At 43.6% G+C, this 26,514-nt stretch overlaps 1 protein-coding gene and 1 pseudogene across 7 annotated transcripts in view; both read left to right on the forward strand.

Annotated features, from left to right (window-relative positions):
- The window catches only part of ccdc57 (coiled-coil domain containing 57), a 34,173-nt gene that overhangs the window by 5,611 nt on the left and 2,048 nt on the right, over positions 1-26,514 (forward strand). Inside the window, exons 2-21 of one of the 7 annotated variants that reach the window (XM_052478035.1) lie at positions 4,356-4,406; positions 5,288-5,549; positions 5,722-5,853; positions 10,040-10,148; positions 12,170-12,271; positions 12,384-12,541; positions 12,652-12,726; positions 12,844-13,044; positions 13,839-13,997; positions 14,234-14,396; positions 16,176-16,286; positions 18,477-18,744; positions 19,313-19,516; positions 19,785-19,885; positions 20,045-20,245; positions 20,492-20,548; positions 21,228-21,498; positions 23,989-24,122; positions 24,925-25,065; positions 25,651-25,861. In XM_052478035.1, coding sequence (XP_052333995.1) covers positions 4,361-4,406; positions 5,288-5,549; positions 5,722-5,853; positions 10,040-10,148; positions 12,170-12,271; positions 12,384-12,541; positions 12,652-12,726; positions 12,844-13,044; positions 13,839-13,997; positions 14,234-14,396; positions 16,176-16,286; positions 18,477-18,744; positions 19,313-19,516; positions 19,785-19,885; positions 20,045-20,245; positions 20,492-20,548; positions 21,228-21,498; positions 23,989-24,122; positions 24,925-25,065; positions 25,651-25,861 — 3,106 coding nt within the window. In that variant the 5' untranslated portion in view covers positions 4,356-4,360. Of the gene's footprint in view, positions 1-4,355; positions 4,407-4,948; positions 5,152-5,287; positions 5,550-5,721; positions 5,854-10,039; positions 10,149-12,169; positions 12,272-12,383; positions 12,542-12,651; positions 12,727-12,843; positions 13,045-13,838; positions 13,998-14,233; positions 14,397-16,175; positions 16,287-18,476; positions 18,745-19,312; positions 19,517-19,784; positions 19,886-20,044; positions 20,246-20,491; positions 20,549-21,227; positions 21,499-23,988; positions 24,123-24,890; positions 25,066-25,650; positions 25,862-26,514 lie in introns of those variants that run through there. The other 6 variants (XM_052478037.1, XM_052478036.1, XM_052478039.1 and 3 more) reach the window with 6 other exon arrangements.
- Positions 3,049-3,101, forward strand: LOC118357778 (uncharacterized; annotated as a pseudogene).

The following is a 26,514-nucleotide window of genomic DNA, read 5'->3' on the forward strand; positions in this document are numbered from 1 at the left end:
CCGGACTCGTTACAGAATAACACCTCACCTTAGGGAAGCATCAGGGAGTGTTTTTTTTTGTGTCAGTGTAAATGACGTCGGGTCTGGGAGCCGCTACAGGCTCTCATGCCTCAGCCAGATCGCCAGGATCCCCTGCCTCAGCCGGCTTGTCGGGCTTTCATGCCTCCGCAGGATCGCCAGTCTCCCCTGCTTCCACGTGCTCGCCAGGCTCACCTGCCTCAGCCAGTCTGACAGGTTCCTGCGCCCCATGTTATGATATGATCTATGATAGATATACTTTCATGGTCTTGTTGTGCTACATATGAGGACATGACGAAGGGGTCCTTGGCTTATGGTGTAGCTGACCCTCATTTCCGATTCATGTAGAATTTTTTTGAAAAATCTGGTGAAGTTGACCAAATCACCGGACACATTTTCTAGGAATCAGAGTTTTGAGGGAAATACTCCTTAAAGTCAGAGGGCTATTGCAATAAACGACATGAGATCCTTTTTCAATGAATCAATCTCTGACTTTACACATACGGGGTCTATTAAATGTCCTATGGGAAACATTCCTCTGGTTCTGCAGGATTAGTAAATCACACCTCAAGGGAAAGAGGAGGAGGATGAGGGACAGAGGGCTCTGGTTGCACTTTCCTGCTCCCATCCAATCCCACGCCAACTCTGGTTCTTTTCTCTCTCCCGGAGGCCTTATGTCCAACCCTTGTTCCTTTCCTCTCAAACGCGCCCCTCTTCCTTAAAGGTATCTTCTTCCGAAACTTTCCCCTCCTCCTAAACGCCCTATGTATGCATTTCTCAAGCAAGAATTGTGCTAGTACTGTCTGTGAGTGATGTCAGTTGGGAGGGGAAAACTAGCTGTTTTTGGCAGTTATTTGTAATTTTCTATTGATCTATTAACAAATTTACCGCCTAGTGATGTCACCAGGCAGGACAAAACTCAATCAAACTAATCCAGGCTTAACTTCTAGGAGGCCTTTTCAAACAGCTCTTACACTAAAAGGGAATTATCATAATTTTTTAAATGTCACAGTATTATTCCAACCTACTTACAGTACCAGTGAAAAGTTTGGACACCTACTCATTCAAGGGTTTTTATTTATTTCTACTATTGTCCACATTGTAAAATAATAGTGAAGACATCAACACTATGAAATAACACATATGGAATCATGTAGTAACCAGAAAAGTGTTAAACAAATCAAAATATATTTTAGATTCTTCAAAGTAGCCACCCTTTTCCTTGACAGCGTTGCACACTCTTGGCATTCTCTCTTGCAGGTTCATGAGGTAGTCACGCAGAATGCATTTCAATTAACAGGTGTGCCATGTTAAACGTTCATTTGTGGAATTTCTTTCCTTAATACGTTGGAGCCAATCAGTTGTGTTACAAGTTATGGGTGGTAAACAGATGATAGCCCTATTTGGTAAAATACCAAGTCCATAAAAAAAGCTAAAATAAGCAAAGAGAAACGACAGTCCATCATTACTTTAATTATGGCATGAACGTCAGTCAATCTGGAAAATGTCAAGAACTTTGATGGTTTTTTCAAGTGCAGTCGCAAAAACCATCAAGCGCTATGAAAGAACTGCCTCTCATGAGGACCGCCACAGGAAAGTAAGACCCAGAGTCACCTCTGCTGCAGAGGATAAATTCATTAGAGTTAACTGCACCTCAGATTGCAGCCCAAATAAATGCTTCACAGAGTTCCAGTAACAGACACATCTCAACATCAACTGTTCAGAGGAGACTGCGTGAATCAGGCCTTCATGGTCGAATTGCTGCAAAGAAACCACTACTAAAGGACACCAATAAGAAGAAGAGACTTGCTTTGGCCAAGAATCACAACCCTTGGACATTAGACCGGTGGAAGGCTGTCCTTTGGTCTGATGAGTCCAAATGTGATAACAGCCGTGTCTTTGTGAGATGCAGAGTAGGTGAACGAATGATCTCCGCATTTGTGATTCCCCCCGTGAAGCATGGACGAGGAGGTGTGGGGTGCTTTGCTGTTGACACTCAGTGATTTCTTTAGAATTCAAGGCACACTTAACCAGCATGGCTTCCACAGCATTCTGCAGTGATACGCCATCCCATCTTGTTTGGGCTTAGTGGGACTATCATTTGTTTCTCAACAGGACAATGACCCAACCCACACCTCCAGGCTGTGTAAGGGCTATTTGACCAAGGAGAGTGGAGTGCTGCATCAGATGACCTGGCCTCCACAATCATCTGACCTCAACCCAATTGAGATGGTTTGGGATGAGTTGGACTGGAGAGTGAAGGAAAAGCAGCCAACAAGTGCTCAGCATATGTGGGAACTCCTTCAAGACTGTTGTTAAAGCATTCCTTGTGAAGCTGTATGAGAGAATGACAAGTGTGCAAAGCTGTCATCGAGGAAAAGGGGGCTACTTTGAAGAATCTAAAATATATTTGTATTTGTTTAACACCTTTTTGGTTACTACATGATTACATGTGTCATTTCATAGTTTTGATGTTTTCACTATTATTCTACAATGTAGAAAATAGTAAAAATAAATGAAAACCCTGGAATGAGCAGGTGTGTCCAAACCTTTGACTGGTACTGTATATTTTGTTTGGGAATATATAAACCACATAAATACTACACTTTATGATATAATAATACAGTACTTACTATATAATTCTGTATTAAACTGTAGAATACTATAGTACTGCAGTATCCCTTGATCATGTGTAGTACTTAGTATAGCATTTGGTAGTATACTGTAGAATACTATTGTAAATACTACAGCATTATACACAAAAAAAACACTGTAGTAAATACTACAGAAATGTTCGCAAAACACTACAGTCTACAAAAACGCAATTTTTTGGAACTATAGTAAATACTACAGTATTTAATTTGTCTATACCCTGCCCATTCTCTTCCCCTATATACCAATTTGTGCAACCTGTAAGTGAGAAACCTACATGCCATGTATAGATCATACTGTGTTTCCTATACTTACAGAAAAGAGCAGAAGCTCTGAACTCTCCATTCAGAACCCAGTCCTACCTACTTACAGGTTATGAAATGTGCTCTATCAGTATTTCTCCAGTAGGTTTCCTCAAGGAGAAAGCCCCCCACTTCTATATCAAAGATAACAACAAAAACACTTCAGTAAATACTACAGTATACTATACTACAGTCCTAAAAAACACTACACTAATTACTAAAGTATACTACAGACCGCAAAAACACGACATCAAATAATACAGTATACTACAATCAGCAAAAACACTACAGTAATTACTATAGTATTTACACTGAGTGTAGAAAACATTAGGAACACCTTCCTAATAATGAGTTGGACACTCTTTTTCCCTCAGAACAGCCTCAATTCCTCAGGGCATGGACTGTACAAGATGTCAAATGCATTCACAGGGACGCTGGCCCATGTTGACTCCAATGCTTCCCACAGTTGTGTAAAGTTGTCTGGATGTCCTTTGGTCGGTGGACCATTCGTGATACACAAAGAAAACTGTTGAGCGTGAAAAAATTGTTGCAGCTCTTGACACACTCAAACCGGTGCGCCTGGCACCTACTACTGTACCCCGTTCAAAACTTTTGTTTCTCTCATTCACCCTCTGAGTGGCATATCCATGTCTCAATTGTCTCAAGGCTTGAAAATCCTTCTTTAACCTGTCTCCTCCCCTTCATCTACACTGATTGAAGTGGATTTAACAACTGACATAAATAAGGGATCATAGCTTTCACCTGGATTCCCCTGGTCAGTCTATGTCATGGAAAGAGCTGGTGTTCCTAATGTTTTGTACACTCAGTGCACTACTCTTTTTTTAACTACAATATGTATACTATAGTAAACAGTAAATACTACAGTGAATACTTCAGTAAAGTCCGCAAAAACACTACAGTCACATTTTTGATTGAACTGGGACTTTACATACTCACCACATTTGGGAGAAGACAATTTCCTTGCCCCAAGTACTTTAAACAATGTATTAACATAAAGTTTTGCAGTACAAAGGACTTGGATTATGTTTTATCACTGATATACTATACAATCATGGACCATGAAAACATAGGTGTAGACATAATCTTTGGCTCCCTAGCTGAAAATGTTCAGGGCCCCAAACTGTACAAGTGTACCAAGTTTCATGCTTTTATGAAAAGTTAAAAAAGTGCACCTAAATTGTGCAGATATCTTCTGGACCACATTTAAATCTTGCTTGGTAGTATGCCAGAAGAGATTAGCAGTGAGTGATGTTTTTGTACTTTTTTGAAAAAAAAACACATTGTTTAGTATGATTGTAACCAGTTTTATAAAATTAAAAACTTTCCAGTGATATGTTTCTCTTGAATTCTGATTTCTGTCAGAAGACATGTTTCCACAGGTGAGGCACACCCACCAAAAGACTGAGCAGATGGGTAAGTGTGTGTGTGAGAGAGCCCACTGTTTCTTACTTTAAGTCAGCACTTCCTAGTATTATGTGTGTGAGTGAGTGAGGGAGAGAGAAAAGAGATAGCGGATGAGAGTGACCTCTGTTTGGAGGAAGAGGTGGAGTCATGATGACGCATGTGACCACAGGCAGGTAGAGTAGGTCAGGTGAGTCCGGTGAGTTCCAGGCAGGTGTATTGGTTTCCTCTGTCATCAGCTTCCTTCGTCTCTCTGCATGGCAGCAGCACATAACTTCTCTGGCTGGCTGTCAATGAAGAACCTCATTTAATCAGTCTGAATCTCTATCCAAGTATGGTGAATGCTTTGCGTACATTTGCTATAACAATAAATTACATTACACAGCAATGAACATAATGTTTTCTCTTGTGCCTGCATAGAAGAGAGCCATAGCAGCTATTTGATAAAGTCATCTGAACCCATTAAAGACCTAAACAAGTTTGTACATAAACATTTTTATTATAACATTTTGTAGTAGCGGTACTTTTCGTTCTTCACAAACACATTTTCTACACGGACGAATTACACAGACGGACAACGCTGGGGTTTCCATAGAAACAGCGGGAGAACTCAAATTAGCATTTTAACAAAGTGTTGACTGCAAACGATAACACATCTACAGCTAAACAACTCTTTATAAGAGCGACATTAGTTAGTTGCATGCTGTCGAGGTACGTTAGCGTTAGAAAACCAGCTGCAAGCTCAGCCCTCCTAACGGTAATGTAACGTTAGATAACGCGTTACTTAGCGAGCAACGTCTGCTTTCATTTCGGAAATTGTGTGTGTAAAGTGTTTTCACGGTGCAGTGTGTGCATTGACCCTCTAGACTTTGATGTGTGTGTGTCTTCTCTAGCCATGCCGGCTAATGATGGAGCTGACCTGGACACCCAGTTGGCATGTAAGGAGAAAGAGTGGAAGGAGCTCCAGACCCTACGGGTCCAGCAGCAGGATATGTCCCTCCGTGATGCCCAGGAACAGCTCTCTCTCCTCAGGGAACGCTTCCAACAGCTCAAGGAGGACTTCTGCTTTAACCTGGCCGTGCTGGAGGAGAGAGACAGAGAGCTGGAGAGATATGACGCCATGGCTGCCCGCGCACAGGCCACAGAGACTGCCAGGTCAATCATTCAATGAAATGTATTTTATAAACCCCTTTTAACATTGTGTGTGAGAGAGAGAGAGAGAGTAATGTTGTATTATTTGTTATGTATCCCATGACCCCTGGAATACATTGACTATTGTCACTGAGAGGACTATTCCAGCTTTAACATGTGACTTTCCTTATTGAAGGCAGGAGGAGTTGAGTCAGTTACATATCCAGATAGCCAAGCTGCAGGAGGAGAGGGAGAGCGAGGCAAGAGAGGTGAGACACAGCCAGCAGAGAGCTGCCGAACACAGGCTGCAGCTAGAGAGGCTCCAGAGGTGAGTGGGATGGGGTTAAGGGCAGGGGAGTGGGGTACAGGTGGGATTGTTGCCCCAATTTTATTCCAATTCAAAAGACACAAACAAAGTTATTTTGGGGGCTTCTTTTCCCTCACTGCTTCCCAGTAATTGTCACTGACTGACTGTAGTTAGAGGACAGCCTAACGATCATGCTGAGAGAAGAATGCTGGCCTCTGGCCTCAAACAAAGATGTCTATTACAGCTGATAATTACCCTAGATTGTTGTACACATTACATGATGCCCAGCCCCACATTTATCCCCACGGTGACTCACCAGGCCCATCTGTATGGGTTATATTTAGACAGGAGGACCCAGTAAGGGTCCATTTACAGTGCCTTCAGAAAGTATTCATATCCCTTGATTTATTCCACATTTAAATGTTGTTGTTACAGCCAGAATTCAATTTGGATTAAAGTGTTGGTTTTTTTCTCACCCATCTGCTCACAATACTCCATAATGACAAAGCAAAACATGTTTTTAGAAAATTTGGCAAATTTATTGAAATTTAAATACAGAAATATCATTATTACATAAGTATTCACAACCCTGAGTCAATACATGTTAGAATCACATTTGGCAGTGATTACAGCTGTGAGGCTTGCTGGGTAAGTCTCTAAGAGCTTTGCACACCTTTAAGCTCTGTTAAATTGGGAGTTGATAATTGCTAGACAGCCATTTTCAAGTCTTGCCGTAGATGTTCAAGCAGATTTAAGTCAAAACTGTAACTTGGCCACTAAGGAACATTCAATGTCGTCTTGGTATATTTGGACTTGTGTTTTAGATTATTATCTTGCTGAAAGGTGAATTTGTCTCCCAGTGTTTGTTGGAAAGCCGAGTCGACCATATTTTCCTCTGTGATTTTGCAGAGGAATGGCTCTATTCCATTTATTTTTATTATAAAAAAACTCCCTATTCCTTGCCGATGACAAGCATACCAATAACATGATGCATCCACCACCATTCTTGAAAATATGAAGAGTGGAACCCTAACCCTAATCCCAAACATAACACTTTGTATTCAGGACAAAAAGTTCATTTTTTAGCAAAGTATTACTTTTGTGCCTTATTGCAAACAGGGTGCATGTTTTGGAATATTTATACTTTTTACCCCTTTTTGATGATATCCAATTGGTAGTTACAGTCTTGTCCCATCGCTGCAACTCCCATACGGACTCGGGAGAGGTAAAGGTGGAGAGCCATGCATCCTCTGAAACACGACCCCGCCAAGCCGCACTGCTTCTTGACACACTGCTCACTTACCCCTGAAGCCATCCACACCAATGTGTCGGAGGAAACACAGTACAACTGTCAGCATGCAAGTCAGCATGCATGCGCCAGGCCTGCCACACGGAGTCGCTAGAGCGCAATGGGACAAGGACATCCTGGCCGGCCAAACCCTCCCCTAACCCGGACGACGCTGGGCCAATTGCGCACCACCTCATGGGTCTCCCGGTCATGACACAGGCTGGCATTGAACCCGGGTCTGTAGTGACGCCATAGACCGCTTCGCCACTCGGGAGGCTGGAATATATTTTTTCTGTGCAGGCTTCCTTCTTTTCACTCTGTCAATTAAGATAGTATTATGGAGTATCTACAATGCCTTTGTAGATCCATCCTCAGTTTTCTCATATTACAGCCATTAAACTCAGTAACTGTTTTAAAGTCACCATTGACCTCATGGTAAAATCCATGAGTGTTTTCCTTCCTCTCCGGCAACTGAGTTAGGAAGGACGCCTGTATCTTTGTAGTGAAAGGTTGTATTGATACACCATCCAAAGTGTAATTAATAGCTTCACCATGCTCAAAGGGATATTCAATGTCAGGTTTATTTTTTTACATTTATTTTCTTCATGTACCAATAGGTGCCCTTCTTTGCGAGGCATTGGGAAATCGCCCTGGTCTTTGTGGTTGAATCTGGGTTTGACATTCATTGCTCAACTGAGGGACCTTACATTTATCTGTATTTGTGGGGTACAGAGTAGAGGTCGACCGATTCATCGGAATGGCCAATTTAATTAGGGCCGATTTCAAATTTTCATAACAATCGGAAATCGGTATTTTGGCCGCCGATTTGCCGCTAGAATTTTTTAAATATATTTTTTTATACCTTTATTTAACTCGCCAAGTCAGTTAAGAACACATTCTTATTTTCAATGACTGCCTAGGAACGGTGGGTTAACTGCCTCGTTCAGGGGCAGAACGACAGATGTTCACCTTGTCAGCTCGGGGCATCCAATCTTGCAACCTTACAGTTAACTAGTCCAACGCAATAATGACCTGCCCCTCTCTCGTTGCACTCCAAAAGGAGACTGCCTGTTACGCGAATGTTGTAAGCCAAAGTAAGTTGCTAGCTAGCATTAAACTTCTCTTATAAAAAACAATCAATCATAATCACTAGTTAACTACACATGGTTGATGATATTACTAGATATTATCTAGCATGTCCAACCTTGCATATAATCTGACTGAGCATACAAGCATACAAGTATCTAAGTATCTGACTGAGCAGTGGTAGGCAGAAGCAGGCACGTAAACATTCATTCAAACAGCACTTTCATGCGTTTTGCCAGCAGCTCTTCGTTGTGCGTCAAGCATTGCGCTGTTTATGACTTCAAGCCTATCAACTCCCGAGATGAGGCTGGTGTAACCAAAGTGAAATGGCTAGCTAGTTAGCGCGCGCTAATAGCGTTTCAAACGTCACTCGCTCTGAGCCTTCTAGTAGTTGTTCCCCTTGCTCTGCATGGGTAACGCTGCTTCGAGCGTGGCTGTTGTCGTTGTGTTGCTGGTTCGAGCCCAGGGAGGAGCGAGGAGAGGGACAGAAGCTATACTGTTACACTGGCAATACTAAAGTGCCTATAAGAACATCTAATAGTCAAAGGTTAATGAAATACAAATGGAATAGAGGGAAATAGTCCTATAATTCCTATAATAACTATAACCTAAAACTTCTTACCTGGGAATATTGAAGACTCATCTTAAAAGGAACCACCAGCTTTCATATGTTCTCATGTTCTGAGCAAGGAACTGAAACGTCAGCTTTCTTACATAGCACATATTGCACTTTTACTTTCTTCTCCAACACTTTGTTTTTGCATTATTTAAACCAAATTGAACATGTTTCATTATTTGCTTGAGGCTAAATTGATTATATTGATATATTATATTAAGTTAAAATAAGTGTTCATTCAGTATTGTTGTAATTGTCATTATTACAAAAAAAAAAAGGTCTATTAATCGGTATCGGCTTTTTTGGTCCTCCAATTAATCGGTATTGGTGTTGAAAAATCATAATCGGTCGACCTCTAGTACAGAGATGAGGTAGTCATTAAAAAAATAATGTTAAACACTATTATTGCACACAGAGTGATTCCATGCAACTTATTATGTGACTTGTTAAGCACTCCTTTTACTCCTGAACTTATTTAGGCTTGCCATAACAAAGGTGTTGATGCTTATGGACTCAAGACATTTCAGCTTTTCATTTGTAAAAAATAAATAAATGAAAATACAGAATTCCACTTTGACATTTTTGGGTATTGTGTGTAGGCCAGAGACCAAAAATCTCAATTGAATTAATTTTAAATTCAGGCTGTAACACACTAAAATGTGGAGTGTGGGTAAATGGGTGTGAATACTTTCTGAAGTCACTGTATATGGCATTTAGTGCACAGTTTATATTGTAGGCTGTAATTTAATTTAAAATTATTATTAAGCTTTCACTATTATTTCACTACAGTTTTCGGCTCTGTTGTATACTCGGTTCCAGTGTAACTCAGTTGGTAGAGCGTGGCGCTTGCAACATTTTGTGGGTTCGATTCCCACAGAGGACCAGTACGAAATAAGTATTAAAATGTATGCAATCACTGCTCTGGATAAGAGTGTCTGCTGAATGACTAAAATGTAAGTGATTTGAACTGTGTAACTCTTTTAGCCTCATAGCAGGCAAAACACTTAGCCTGAAATATGTGCAAGCCCTTTCCATGGTTCCTCCGTGTTCTCAACTTTGAGAGGTAATCTCATGTCGTGGTGGTTTCAGTGACGGGTGTCTGTGTATTTCCTGATGCCATGATGGCTTTTGCATCCGGTGTGTGTGTATTTGCCAATGTCATGATGGCTTCAGGGTATGGTGTGTGACTGTGTGTGTGTCATCTTTCTGTCACTCAGCGGTCAGGCTGGGGACCTTCAGAAGCAGAGAGCGGAGTACGACGGGATGAAACGAGATCTCCAACGCAGAGTCCAGGAGGTGGAGGGACAGCTGGCTCTACAGAAGCAGGTACACACACACTTGGCAAGGGGCTTTTATATGGTGCTCCCGAGTGGCGCAGCGGTCTAAGGCAATGCATCTCAGTGCTAGAGACGTCACTACAGCCTGGAATCTAACCCGGGTCTGTATCACAACTGGCTGTGATTGGGAGTCCCATAGGGCAGGGCACAGTTGGCCCAGCGTCGTTAGGGTTTGGCCGGGGTAGGCCATCTTTGTAAATAAGAATTTGTTCTTAACTGACTTGCCTAGTTAAATCAAGGTTAAATAAAATAAAAAATATAAGGGAAGTGGGAGGGTGCAGTGGTAGGCCGCTCTTCTCAAATTTTAACAGAAGAGTCGCCTTTCCCTGTGGCAACCACATGCAGACAAAGACATTTAAACCAGATCAGCCAGATGGGCGATATCTTTACAATTCAGTCTGGACAAAAAAGTAGTTAATCTACCCGGATTAAAATAGTAAATAACCAATTAGACCAGCCCTTAGTAAACTTTTGGAAAAAATGTTTTTTGACCAGAAACAATGTTATTTCACTGTAAACAGATTAACAACAGACTTTCAGCATTCTTATAGGGAAGGGCACTCAACATGTACGGCACTGAGACAAATGACTGATGATTGGAAATTGATAATAAGAAGATTGTGGGAGCTGAATTGCTAGACTTGATATTATCGATCATAATCTGTTGCTGAAAAAATGTATCTGTTATGGCTTTACATCCTCTGCCATATTGTGGATTGAGAGCTACCTATCTAATAGAACACAGTCAGTGTTTTCTTTAATGAAAGCCTCTAACATAAACCAGGTAGAGTGTGGTGTTCCTCAAGGCAGCCGTCTCGGCCCTCAACTGTTCTACATTTTTTTACTATTGACCTATTAGTGTTGAATAAGCCTGTGTGTATCTATGTACGCAGATGACTAAACATTATACACGTCAGCTAGCTGTAGTCCGTTTTATAATGTGGTGATTTACCAAGTTGACAAAACTAAACTGCTTGGTGTAACCCTAGATTGTAAACTGACATTGGCAAATGCTGCAATGAAGTATATAGGCAAATTACAGTTGGCTCAGAACAGAACAATGTACACGGAGGGCTAATTTATACAGCATGCATATCAATCTCTCCTGGCTCAAAGTAGAGGAGAGATTGACTGCATCACTACTGGTCTTTTTTTTTTTGACGTGTTAAAAATACCTAACCGTCTGTTCAATCGGTTAACACACAGTTCAGTCACTCATACATACCCCACGAGACATGCCACCAGAGGTCTCTTCACAGTCCCAAACAGAGGCTAGGAAATGCACAGTACTATACAGAGCCATGACTACATGGAACTCTTTAACCTCAAGCTAGCAGTAAAAATGCTTTAGATCAAACGACACCTCACGGCACACCGCGGACTGTGAAGAGACACACACACTCCACACTCACGCACACATGATTATTATGTAATAATGGAGCAATGTAAATTTGTATAGTTCTCTATGTTTTGTTTGATGTGCTGTTTAATCTCTGTTTGGACCCCAGGAAGAGTATCTGTTGTCTTGGGGAGCCTAATAATATACTAATACTATACCAACTGCCTGCTAAACCTCTGTGTGTGTTTTTATGTATACGTGTTTGTGTTTGAGCATACTTGTGTGAGTGTGGTATTTCAGTATAAACTCCGTGGCATGCAGCGTGTCCTGCTGCTGTCTGTTGTCCTGGCTCTTTGCTGTGTCACTCGATCTCTAGAGAGAATACCCCCCTTTGAGCAGCACTGTATGTGTGTGTTAGTCTGACTGTGTGTGTGTGCGAATGTGTGTGTTTGTGTGTGATTACCCCCACAGCCCCACCCAAATCTGTAACGTAAGGAGAGAAGGTGCTAACACCTGCTGTGATGAATGAGGCTGGCTTGTCTGCTAGTTTTGGCTCTGTGTATGGCGTCTGGAATAGGTCAGCTGGAAATATACCTTTCAGGGATGTCTGTCTGGGATATTTGGAAGCTTCATCAGGAATTCATCATCCTCTCTATCCCTCACATGTTCAGGAGATGATGACAGACTTTGATAATGAGATGAGGCAGAGAGAGCATGAGTTCAACCTGAGGATGGATGAGATGAGAGCCGTGGTCCTGTCTCACGAACTCAGGGTAAGGAGCAGGTGTGTGTGTGTGTGTTTACCTAACTCCAGGTAAAAATGCTGAGTAAGATGGGAAGATATGTGCTGATACTTTATGTGCGTGTGTGCGTGCCTCTCCCCAGGTGAAGCTGCTCTCTAAGGAAACAGAGGTCCACTCCCAGGCCCAGGCTCAGGCTGTGGAGGCCCTGAAGGCCTCAGAGGATCTCTGTCAGCACACACACACACAGCTACAGCACAGACACTGGGAGATAAAGGACATTACTGCCGTCAAGGACGCAAGGTGTGTGTGTGTGTGTGTGTATCCTACCACGTTGACTTAGAGTTATTCATGCCAACGTTATTTCCCATCATTTCCCATGTCTTAGATAAAATGTGATTGTCATTTCTCAGGATAAAGGAGCTAGTGGACAAAATAAAAGCTCTACAGACCAAGAGGAAGAGAGAGGAGGAAGTCTACAACAAGAAGTGCGTCCTGCTATATAAATTCAACATAAAACCGCAAAGACAAACTACCAGCATATCAGCAGTAGTCCTAGACTAATGGTAGTCTAATGGTGAGTCTTTTGATGTTCCTATCTATAGGCATGAGCAATTGGACCGGGGAGTGCGTGAGAGAGAGGCTCAGCTGGATGCGTTAAAGGACGCTCACAGAGAACAGCTACGACAGGCAGAGACACATAGCGGTCAGCTACAGTCAAAACTGGAAGCCATGGCAACACACACACACAGGACCCAGAGAGACCACGAGGACACACTGCGAGAGAGAGATCAACAGATAGACAGGTGAAACACTGTGTGTGTGTGTGTGTGTGTGTGTGTGTGTGTGTGTGTGTGTGTGTGTGTGTGTGTGTGTGTGTGTGTGTGTGTGTGTGTGTGTGTGTGTGTGTGTGTGTGTGTGTGTGTGTGTGTGTGTGTGTGTGTGTGTGTGTGTGTGTGTTTGTGTGTTTGCACGTTCTGCATTAGCTGTCTGTTTTTTCTGGGTGAGTGTGTATGTGCTTTATTTAAGCGTGTGTCTCTGGTCCAAAGCCCTGGATGATCACAGTGTTTGCACATGCTCAGTGAGTGAGAGGGAGTGTGTGAGACAGTGTGTGGGCATACATTACTCTGAAGCTGTCTGTCAGGAAGCAGTGATGATGTAACAATGTGTGAAAGGAAAAGAGCCTCCAAGGCCCGCTCTTAATGGGATAAAACACACAGAACATTTAGCAATCATCACACTTTGATCATAAATGACTCTTTACAATATACAGTGAAAATATACAGGTGTCGGATCTTAATTTGATCACCCTGTTGCAGGAAATTCTGAACTTGTAGTGTATTTGAGGTTTAAAAAAGCTTCTGAAGTCTGTAATTTCCACTTTGAAATCAACTCTTACAAAAATGTACATTCATTATAATCCATGTAATAATTCACCTTTCCTTTTGCTGCAAAACACAGCTACCATTTTGTAACACAACACTGAATAGATTCATGGCTCTCCTCCAGGATGTTAAAGGTATTCTTAATAAAAGGAGGTGAACACTTTAGTGTTGTTTCGGGATGACAACTTCAACCTGTGTGTTATTGTGTTGTGAAGGCTTCGTATGGAGCTGGAGACGACTCGTAGTGGCTGGGACACGTACATCACTCAGATCTCTAAGGAGACGGTTTTTAAGGACACAGAACTGCTAGCCCTGCAGGAGATAGAAAGCAAATTACGGACCGAACTTGATCGGAGCAGGGGGGAGACAGAAAGGTTGGTTTGTGTGTCTTTTTTGCAGGTTAAAGGGTTATTTGTATATGTGTGTATGTCTCAGGTGTTAACACTGTGGTGTGTGTGTGTGTGTGTGTGTGTGTGTGTGTGTGTGTGTGTGTGTGTGTGTGTGTGTGTGTGTGTGTGTGTGTGTGTGTGTGTGTGTGTGTGTGTGTGTGTGTGTGTGTGTGTGTGTGTGTGTGTGTGTGTGTGTGTGTTTGCATGCATGTGTATCCCAGGTACAAGCAGCAGCTGTTTGTGGGTGTGGAGCGAGAGAAGGCTCTAGAGCAGAGAAGAATCCAGGTGGAGCTGGAGTGGCAGAGACGCTGCGAAGACAACAAGACTGAACACTACTTGCACAGTGAAGAGTTAATACAGGGCCTGACACGGGCCAGAGACCAGGTGAGACTCTCCATTCCTCATACAGGTGTACTCACATACAGGTGCAGTTGAAGTCGGAAGTTTACATACACCTTAGCCAAATACATTTCAACTCAGTTTTCACAATTCTGACATTTAATCCTAGTAAAAATTCCCTGTTTTAGGTCAGTTAGGATCACCACTTTATTTTAAGAATGTGAAATGTCAGAATAAAAGTAGAGAGAAGGATTTATTTCAGCTTTTATTTATTTATTCACATTCCCAGTGGGTCAGAAGTTTACATACTCTTTTCAGTTCTGCCCACAAATTTTCTATAGGATTGAGGTCAGGGCTTTATGATGGTCACTCCAATACCTTGACTTTGTTGTCCTTGAGACATTTTCCCACAACTTTTGAAGTATGCTTGGGGTCATTGTCCATTTGGAAGACCCATTTGCGACCAAGCTTTAACTTCCTGACTGATGTCTTGAGATGTTGCTTCAATATATCCACATAATTTTCCTCTCTCATGATCCCATCTATTTTGTAAAGTGCACCAGTCCCTCCTGCAGCATAGCACCCACACAACATGATGCTGCCACCCCCGTGCTTCACGGTTGGGATGGTGATCTTTGGCTTGCAAGCCTCCCCCTTTTTCCTTCAAACATAATGATGGTCATTATGACCAAACAGTTCTATTTTTGTCTAAGGTCTTGGCTGATTTAAAGGTAAAATAAACATTTTAAATACATTTCTTTAGATTTTCCAATGTTGTCAAGCAAAGAGGCACTGAGTTTGAAGGTAGGCCTCAGAAGCTTCTAAAGCCATGCGATAATTTTCTGGAATTTTCCAAGCTGTTTAAAGGCACATTCAACTTAGTGTATGTAAACTTCTGACCCACTGGAATTGTGATACAGTGAATTATAAGTGAAATAATCTGTCCATAAACAATTGTTGGAAAATTACTTGTGTCATGCACAAAGTAGATGTCCTAACCAACTTGCCAAAACTACGTATAGTTTGTTAACAAGACATTTATGGAGTGGTTGAAAAACAGGTTTTAATGACTCCAACCTACGTGTATGTAAACTTCCGACTTCAACTGTATATAGTACCAGTGGTGGAAAAAGTACCCAAATGTCATACTTGGGTAAAAGTCAAGATACCTTAATAGACAATTACTCAAGTAAAAGTGAAAGTCACCCAGTAACATACTACTTGAGTAAAAGTCTAAAAGGTGTTTGCTTTTAAATATAGTTAAGTATTAAAAGTAAATGTAATTGCTAATATATAAGTATTAAAAGTATAAACCATTTAAAATTCCTTATATTTAGCAAACCAGATGGCACAATGTTCTTGTTTTTTAAAATATTTACGGTTAGCCAGGGGCACACTCCAACACTCAGACATAATTTACAAATGAAGCATTTGTGTTTAGTGAGTCCATCAGATCAGAGGCAATAGGTAGGGATGACCAGGGATGTTCTCTTAAGTGCTTGAATTTGAGCATTATCCTGTCCTGCTAGCCATTCAAAATGTAACGAGTACTTTTGGGTGTCAGGGAAAATTGATGGAGTAAAAAGTACATCATTTTCTTTAGTAATGTAGTAAAGTAAAAGTTGTCAAAAATATGAATAGTAAAGTACAGATACTCAAAAAAACTACTTAAGTAGTATATTTTACTTAAGTACTTTTCACCATTGTATAATACTAGTGAGCCCATATACCAGTGCAAGTCGAGGTAGAAAGATATGGTCAAGATCGGTAGAGGCCTCTCATCATCACCAGTAATTTTGATTCTGTATTTCCTGTTGACCTCAGGCTAGTGCGGAGCTGAGAGAGAAGGAGAGAGAACTACAGGACATGGCGGTACTACTGCACACTGTTACCAAGGAGAGAGACCAGGCCCTGGGTCTGCCAATCAGAGAACAGGTGAGAGACCAACTAAAACACAGGGAGGGATGTCATCCAATCATGTTGGAGCTGTAACTACTTGCCACAGAGTTAAAGGTGAGAGTGATGGGTTACAGTAACAGGACTGGCCTGTTATGAGAGAGACAGAAAGAGATAATAATACCTAGATGTCCTACTGCGGATCTATTTCTGTGTGCAAAAGAGAAATGTTCTGTATTACTAACCCCTTCACCCCACAAACAGTGTTGTTACAACAGCTATTCTAAAAATAGCACTTGAGTCCCACTTGTAGTGGGAGTTGGAGTAGGGTGTTAGACGACAGTACAGTGGGGGGGTAAGAAGGGGAGGGAACTGACTTTACCCAAGAAACCCTAGCCCTTGAGTGATGTTACCACAGCTATTCTGAAGAACAGCAGGAGCCCCACATGTGTCCTGGATAGTGAGAGAAAGGGAGTAGGGGGGCATGACTGATACGGTATCCCCTCACCCTTCTGACAGAATGGCTGCACCCTCTTTCTCACATTCTGACAGCCCTTATACCACTCCAACAGACTACAGCCACCCTTACGCTTTCACATTCTGACCAAGCTAACAGACAACAGCCAAACCACTGATCATAAGGGCAGACTGCCGGGAGTGGGGGGAGAGTGATAGAATATGGGAGACAGACACAGAGAAATAGAGACAGAGAAAATAAGCTGTTACCAGGCCAGAAGTGGTAGCCTTTCAACAGCCCTCGGCTCCTGTCAACACCACCTCTATTACCATTTGATTAATTGCCAAAGTTATACGGCTTATCTGGTTTATACCCTCCTCTTCCTCCTCCTGGCCTGATGCTACTGAGCTTCCTGGTCTGAACTTAATCGCATACTGGACCTTCTTCTCCCTTATTTGTCCTACTCTTCTTTAGATGGGCCCTTTTTCAGGGTGTACTCCAGAAATAGTACCCTAACTTTGACCTCAGAAAACATTGATTTATTTATTATTTTCTGTATTCTATCAGTCAATACTTTCTCTGTTCTCCATTCAATAGTTTATTGTTCCTTTATTCAAAGGCTCTACTGTTCTGTTTTCCATTCTTCAGTGGAGTTACTTGGATTTCTTCAATGCCCAGATTCCTCTCCTATCTAAAGCGACTTCTTCCATTCGATCATATGAACTCTTGCTCACAACAACACACACACACACACACACACACACACACACACACACACACACACACACACACACACACACACACACACACACACACACACACACACACACACACACACACACACACACACACACACACACACACACACACACACACACTTGAGTGTTATCTCTACCCTTATGATGCCCCTCCATTCCTAGAGGGGGGCTCTGGTCCCATCCACAGCCTTTTTTAGGAGGTGCCCTTTCCTTGAGCAGCCCAAGTGGTCTGATGCCAAGAAACTGAAGATCTTGTACAACGCTGTGTACTACTCCCTTCACAGAACAGTGCAAACTGTCTCTAACCAGAATAGAAAGAGGAGTGGGAGGCCCCGGTGCACAACTGAGCAAGAGGACAAGTACATAAGAGTGTCAAATTTGAAAAACAGGTGCCTCACACATCCTCAACTGGCAGCTTCATTAAATAGTACCTGCATAACACCAGTCTCAACGTCAATAGTGAAGAGGCGACTCCGGGATGCTGGCCTTCTAGGCAGAGTTGCAAAGAAAAAGCAATATCTCAGACTGGCCAATAAAAATAAAAGACTAAGATGGGTAAAAGAACAAAGACACTCGACTGAGGAATTGTGCCTAGAAGGCCAGCATCCCGGAGTCGCCTCTTCACTGTTTACGTTGAGCTTGGTGTATTACGGATACTATTTTATGACGCTGCCAGTTGAGGACTTGTGAGGCATCTGTTGGTATGGTCACAGGTTTTGAGTTAATAGTGCGTGCGTTAAAGTATGTTTTGAAGATAATAAAAACTATGATTGATATATGTGATGGTTTAAATGTTTGCCCGCCATCAACCAACAACTACAATCAGAACCTTACCTCCATCTAGTGGTCATTGGTTGAAACTGCTCACAGCCAGATATTATTGTGTATGCATCTGTGTTTATTTATGTGAGTGAGTGTGTGTGTGTGTATGTGCATATATGAGTGTTTGTGTGCGCACATGCGTGCGTTCATGTCTGCGTGTGCGCGCGTGTATTTATTTCTCTGTCTGTCTAGCTATCTGCACTGCAGGGCCACAGACCTGGTGGTGGTGTCTCTGTAGGAGAGCTGCCGTCTGACGAGATCCATCGGCTGCAGCAGCAGAACAGCAGTCTGAGGGCTGTCATAGCCCAGATGAGGAGGGACATGGAGGATCTCAGCCAGCCTTCTCATCCTCCAGGACCCCCTGACACCTCCACCCAGATCCCTAAAAAACCTCTACCACAGCTTCCAACACAGAACTCAACCAAGCCAACTGACAGCGCTGCACAGCCCAGCCTGTCAGGTATAAACACACAACCCTAGACGGCCCAGAAAGTCCTGGATCCACCCACACCTCAACCCCAACCTGTTGACAACTCGCTAAAGCACCAGGCCAACAACTGTCAGCACCAGCATGTCCCACTGCTTATTCTGTGTTGGCTCACACCGACACCCCTTCCCACCTGCACCACAAACAAATCTACTATGCGTGCATCCCTAACCCCATACATCCCTAGCCCCCCATCCATTCACCTCCCACCACAAAAAACACCCGCACCCTACCAGAGCCTGAAAAAGCACCCTATCACCATCACTACCCCCATCATCCTGCTGGCCCCTAACTAGCTCAAAGCCCAGACCAACAGCTGTCAACACTAACCCGTCACACAGCCAGGTGCAGACCTGTAAGGAGTATATTAATGTCAACATAAAGTTAAAGTGTAATATGAGTTTTTATGGTTAGCTAGTAATGGACTGGCTGTGGAGGCATAACCCTCGACCTTTAGGAAATAGATAAGGGTAGTAATATAATCATAACTCAGTCACACACTGAGAAATCTGTGTGTGTGTGTTGTTTGTTTGTTTATCAGTGGTAGGTACCCCAGAGTATACCGAGGTTCTAGAAGAGGAGGTAGCAGAACTGAAGGCCAGGTGTAGGCGCTTAGAGGACCAGCTAGAGGGCTCCACCAGACCCCAGAACACCGCCACGGTTACCCCGGCAACCACACTCATCCCCATCGCCCCCGACAACGCATACCTCCAGAACCACATCCGCTCCCTCAACGAGACCATTGGTAGGACGACATTTCAATAATATACAATATAATGGTACTAGGACAGAGATAATGGTATCACTTGTCGCAACTTATAAAGTTCTGACCAGAGATCTGAGAGTGGTGGTTACTTGTGTTTCAGTCTACTGCTATGCTGAGAATTAAAATGAGCAAAATAAGTTTTATTTTCCATTCAACAATGATTATAGGAATTTGACTTGGTGTTGAAATATAAAAAGCGATAACAACATAAAACTCATAGCCATTGTCTATGTAATGTTTACTGCAGGTGGCCAGCGAGTAGAGAAGGTGGCCAACACAGCAGCTTTGAGGAAACAGGAGGTCAGGGTAGCTCACCTGGAGGCTGCCCTGGCCTTGCTCACCAAACAGGTACTGACTCTCTTCATCCCAAATTAGCCCTTCTGTCATTTAAACTGCAGGCACTGTTGTATTCAGGCAACGGTTGGTGGATTTCAAAACAGTATTAGTAGTCATTGTCCACCCGCAAGCCCCCTCTTTCTCGCTCTCTCTCACGCTCTCTCCCCACAGTGCCACACCAAACAGATGGAGGGGGAGGAGCTGCGTCTGGAGCTAGCCAATCAGAAGAGGAGCTGGTCGTCTGAGGAGAGAGGACTACGTCAGCGTTTGGTTGTCGTGGAGATGGAGCTGGAGGAAGTGAGGCGGGAGAAAGAGGAGTACCAGAAAGGAAGCATCCTCAACAACCTGGAAACTGTTGCCCTGGGCAACCAGGTAATGCCGAGTGACAGCTTGCCTCAAACCTAAGACTTTTAATCAACCCTAAACAAACAAAGATAGTAGACAATGAATGTAAATGGCAAAAAAAATGTTTTTGGTGTTTTAGTTCAACTTTACTGGAATCCTCTGTCAGATAGCCCACAAAACACTATCATAACAATGACATTTGAGGTCAGGGTATTTGTCAGCTTATTATAACAGATTTTACACTGCCATTACACAAACTTTTGTTGTGACCAGGTGTCTGCACTGAAGATTGACATCGCCAGCAGAAGGGATCCCATCGTCTGTGAAGAGGTAAACCGTCTCAGAATGAATGACAAGACATAGAGCAGTGGTTCCCAAACTAGGCGTTATGACCCCATGTGGCGTTGCCTGATATGAAAATGTCATCGCGGGATAATTTTTTTAAATCCTGAAGAAAAATATGTGTATAATTTTGTATAGAACAAAATGTATAATCGTATCGTTTTTGTGTCTCGAAATCGTTATGTAATTAACCTTAAAAATCTAAATGAAACTTATTCAAATCTAAAAGATACAATTCAACCAGAGAGCACCCTTAGATCATGGAAAAGGGATGCACTTGTATTTTTATTTTATTTAACTTGACCGTTGCAGTGAGTCTATGTTCCATGGTTTTCTGTTGTGTCCACTTGTCCATATTAATGTTGGAAACAAGCAGCCCTATGTTTTCACCCAGAATCACATTTGTTTATTTTTCAAACTATAGCACACAATATTTCACATAAATTAGGTTTTTAAAGGACTAAAGAGTTTAGTGTGCTTCATGTTTTTCTTTTTGCCATGGAAAATCTGGTACTGTATATTATCGTGATAATGGTATCATGACAACCCTGGTCCATATACACCCATCTTTCCCTCCCTCCCTCCCTCCCTCCCTCCCTCCCTCCCTCCCTCCCTCCCTCCCTCCCTCCCTCCCTCCCTCCCTCCCTCCCTCCCTCCCTCCCTCCAGAGTGAAATGGTGAGGCAGCTCCAGGAGGAAAACCTGTGTTTGAGGCAACAGCAGCTGTCCCTGGGCCTGAGGTCCGGTGGGGCAGGCGGGTACGGACCAGGGTGTGGGGGGGTACAGGGGGGTAAGCTCAGTGCCCCTCTCAATGCCCATCTCCTTCAGTCCAAACTGAAGCAAGCAGTGCAGTGTATCGCCCGTCTGACCAGGGACAAACAGCAACTGATTGAGATGGGCAACAGGCTCCGGGCACAACTGACCGACGCTGGACTGGAGGGTAGGACTGATGCACATGAGGCTGCTGAGGGGAGGACGACTCATAGTAATAGCCGGAACAGAGCTAATGGATTGGAATCAAACACATGGAAACCATGTGTTTGATGTATTTGATACTATTCCACTAATTCCACTCCAGCCATTACCACACGTCCTCCCCAATTAAAGTGCCACCAACCTCCTCTGGACTGACGCTACTGTAGAAACACATACTAACAGCATTGCCATTCACAATACCATACCAGAGAATTAAAAGATACAACACTTTAGTTTACTCCAATTAGGGTAAGTATAGTAGGGTAGGATGGTTAGAGTAGGGAGAGAGGGAGGGTAGGGATGGGTAGGGGTGGTTAGAGTAGGGAGAGAGGGAGGGTAGGGATGGTTATGGTAGGTAGGGTAGGGATGGTTAGGGTAGGTAGGGTAGGGATGGTTATGGTAGGGATGGTAGGGTAGGGATGGTTAGGGTTGGGATGGTTATGGTAGGTAGGGTAGGAATGGTTAGGGTAGGGGTGGTTATGGTTATGGTAGGTAGGGTAGGGATGGTTAGGGTAGGGATGGTGATGGTTATGGTAGGTAGGGTACGGATGGTTAGGGTTGGGTGGCAACAGGCTCCGGGGGTGGTGGACTGGATGGTTATGAGGGTGAGGTAGGGTAATAGCCTGAACAGGATGGTCAAACACATGGAAACCATGTGTTTGGTAGGGATGTGCCACCAACCTCCTCTGGTGGGGATGGCCATTCACAATATACCAGAGAATTAAAAGGTAGGGATAGTAGGGTAGGATGGGATGGTTAGGGTAGGGAGGGATGGTGATGGTTATGGTAGGTAGGGTAGGAATGGGATGGTTATGGTAGGTTGGGATGGTTATGGTAGAGGGATGGTTAGGGTAGGGATGGGATGGTTATGGTAGGTAGGGTAGGGATGGTTTATGGTAGGGATGGTAGGGTAGGGATGGTTATGGTAGGTAGGGATGGTTAGGGTAGGGATGGTTATGGTAGGGATGGTAGGGTAGGGATGGTTAGGGTTGGGATGTTTAGGGTAGGGGTGGTTATGGTAGGTAGGGTAGGAATGGTTAGGGTAGGGGTGGTTATGGTTATGGTAGGTAGGGTAGGGATGGTTAGGGTAGGGATGGCTATGGTGGGGATGGTTATGGTAGGGATGGTTAGGGTAGGGATGGTGATGGTTATGGTAGGTAGGGTAGGGATGGTTAGGGTTGGGATGGTTATGGTAGGGATGGTTAGGGTAGGGATGGTTATGGTAGGTAGGGTAGGGATGGTTATGGTAGGTAGGGTAGGGATTGTTAGGGTAGGGATGGTTATGGTAGGTAAGGTAGGGATGGTTAGGGTAGGGAGGGGATGGATGGTTATGGTAGGGTGATAGGGATGTTAGGGTAGGGAGGGGATGGTAGGGATGGTTGGGTAGAATAGGGATGGTAGGGTAGGGATGGTTAGGGTAGGTAGGGATGGTTATGGTTAGGGTAGGGATGGTTATGGTAGGTAGGGTAGGGATGGTTATGGTAGGTAGGGTAGGGATGGTTATGGTAGGTAGGGTAGGTATGGTTATGGTAGATAGGGTAGGGAGGGGAGGGATGGTTAGGGTAGGGTGATAGGGATGGTTAGGGAGGGGATGGTTGGGTAGGGATGGTAGGGTAGTGATGGTTGGGTAGGGTAGGGATGGTAGGGTAGGGCAGGGATGGTTAGGGTCGGGGGGGTCGGGTAGGCGGGGATAGTATAATAAGGGGGATTACGTAGAAATTATGCAAACAATTAAATTGATAGACTAGGTTCTATCTGCAATATTAAAGCCAATCATATTGCAAATGGCTGCTAGGCTATGTAGACCAGATATCACATAACCAATACTGCATGATGACAGCTTAATCCCCCAGACTATGAATATATTTTTAATTAGTCTGTGATAACAGTCTAATGTACACTCATTTGCTTGGCCATGTTATGATAACAGTATAATGTAAACTCATTCGAATTGGCTTTGCAGGGAAAGTGTAAACAGGAAGTCTAGCTGTGTTGTGATTGGTCCGGTGGTGTGGTCCGGCTGTGTTGTGATTGGTCCGGTGGTGTGGTAGTGTTGACAGGGACAGGAAGTATTCTCTGCCTTGTTGCTCTTCCACCCCGCCGGTCACCCTGATCCCTGCTGCCCCGCGGGATTATGGGTGACTCAGCAGAGATCACACGCAGCCCCAGGGGCCGGAGGAATAACACAAACACCCTGGACACCTCTGCTCTCCCTCACACACACACACCAATGGAGGCTGCTGATGGGAGGACGGCTCATAATAATGGCTGGAATGGAGTGAATGGAATGGTAGCAAACACATTCACACCATTCCAGCCATTACACTTCATTACACTCATTATTATGAGCCATTCTCCCCCCGCAGCCTCCACTGACACACACATACGTATACAGATTTCTCTCCTTGCTATTTTCTCACACTTATAACTCTCTTGTTATTTCTCTCTCTTTCAGTTCTCCAGTCTGCTCCCAAAACCACTCTAAACCCAGTATCTATGGAGTCAGAGAGAGACCCATCTAGAGACACCCAGCACCAGCAGGGTCGGCTTTCTGCCCTAGAACAACTGCAGTACCAGCTCACCACACAGGTCTGATCACTTACCACTTGATGTCAATGAGACAGTAGTGTGAAAGCTACATTGTCATATCTCAGGTTAGGACTGCAATGTAGATCCTCCAACTGCTCTTAAATTCAAGCAAAACTAAATGCATGCTCTTCAAGCGATCACTGCCCGTACCCGCCCGCCCGTCTAGAATGGCAGACTAATACTTTTTTGCCCCACTGTATTTCACTGGTCACCCCCCCCAAAGCCAATTGCTCCTTTGGCCGCCTTTCCTTCCAGTTCTTTGCTGCCAATGACTGAAATTAATTACAAAAATCACTGAAGCTGGAGACTTATATCTCCCTCACTAGCTTTAAGCATCAGCTGTCAGAGCAGCTTTCCAATCATTGCACCTTTACATAGCCCATCTGTACATATCCCACCCAACTACCTCATCCCCATATTATTATTATTTTTTCTCCTTTGCACCTCAGTATCTCTACTTGCACATTCATCTTCTGCACATCTATCACTCCCATGTTTAATTGCTAAATTGTAATTATTTTGCCACTGTGGCCTATTTATTGCCTTACCTCCCTAATCTTACTACATTTGCAAACACTGTATATAGATTTTTTCTGTTGTGTTATTGACTGTACGTTTGTTTATCCCTGTGTTGTTTGTGTCACACTGCTTTGCTTTATCTTGGCCAGGTCGCAGTTGTAAATGAGAACTTGTTCTCAACTGGCCTACCTGGTTAAATAAAGGTGGAAAAAAAAATAGAAAATGATCAGTACTCTGTGTGACCATCAGAGGCAGCACCAGAGTAAACCATGATTCTCTTCAGGAGCTGCAGTATGCCCAGAGGGAGCAGAGGAAGGGGGCTCCTATCATGGTGAGGCCTCTCCTCTCAGAGAGCAAGAGTGGAGACAGAGACAGGGTCATCAACCCCTGGGGCCAGGGGCACAAGGACACAGACAGACATGAGGTAATAACAGTAATGTCTGTCTACAGTGTCAGATACCACCTGACCTGAGGACCAATACTGCAAGAGCTTGGCTTCTCAACTAACTTCAATAGACAGAGTTGATGTCTTGCCATTTATCCCTCTGCCATTTTCTGGTTGCTAAAATTCTAATAGTTCACCTAATTTCAGTTTATGTGACTAAAAAGCAAGTATAGTGTAGAGAATCATTGTACCATCTAAACTGCTATGAAATATATTTTCAATAACCAACAATGTTGTATTTTCAGCTGCTTGATAATAAAAGATGCTAAATGAAACTTAAGAACGGGACGCATAGAAATAGTCACATAGAACATATCTGCTGCTTCTTAGACTTGCTTTCAATGAGAGTGACAGATCTATAACACGTCTATGTGAATTTGGTCCGTCTCCAAAAAGTTACATATCGCATTATTAACTATAGCAACAGAGAAAACATAGCACTGGTATCATACTCAGTTTAAAAATTATGTGCAAAATGTAATATTACTTATTTACACCTGAGTAAGAAGTTGTTAAGTAAAACAAAGACAGTGTCTTCACTTCATTTTCTCTCCTCTTCCTCAGCGTCCTAGGACTAAAGAGAACACCCCACCTATCAGCCAATCCCAGAGCTCCCTGCAGCTGGACCTCGGGTCACGAACCGCTTCCAGCCCGTCAGGTCCTCTACTGCTGTCGTCGGTGGCGACGGAGGGTTCACTAAGGGAGGTGTGGCAGATACTAGACAGAGGTCTCAGCCCCTCCATACTCACACCCCGGGAGAGCTGTTCTGAGAGAGGTGAGAGTTTACCTGGAGACAGTGAGGTGAAGGTATTTGTCTAATTACTTGTCAGCGCTCTCCTTTCTCTCTTTCTTTCTTTCTTTCTCCCCCCCTGTGAGTCACACCATTATAAACCCACTGGTGTGTCTGCATTCTATTGGCCATTTAGCAGTTACACACACACACACTAATAACTAGGCCTCAGACCGAAAGGCTATTTGTATGAGATGATGATAATAGTGTTTATCATTTCACCTAGCTGAGGTTAAAGTAAAGACAGAGTTGCAGTCTGACCACAGAGGAGGAGGGAGGTTGCCCAACTGGTGGCCTTGTATCTGTCCCAAATAGCACCCTTTTCCCTAGTGCACTACTTTTGACCAGAGCCCTATGGGCCCTGGACAAAATGAGTGCACTACATGGGGAATAGGGTGCCATTTGGGACGCAACCTTGAGTCTGGGGCCAGATCGCAGCGGTGACAGGGTGAAGGCTCTGACCAGGGACTCTGTTCTGCACTGGGAACAGTTTCTCAATCAGTGGACAGGGGAGCCACTCATGGGTTAGGTCTGGCTCTGGTGACACTGGTGTTGTTTGCAGAGCCCACGGCACTGGCCAGGCCTGGCTGGCACCAACACAGCCACCGCCTGCTAGAAGAAGTGCTGACTGATAGCCT

Source organism: Oncorhynchus keta, chromosome 24 (genome assembly GCF_023373465.1).
Source record: "Oncorhynchus keta strain PuntledgeMale-10-30-2019 chromosome 24, Oket_V2, whole genome shotgun sequence".
Lineage (NCBI taxonomy): Eukaryota > Metazoa > Chordata > Actinopteri > Salmoniformes > Salmonidae > Oncorhynchus > Oncorhynchus keta.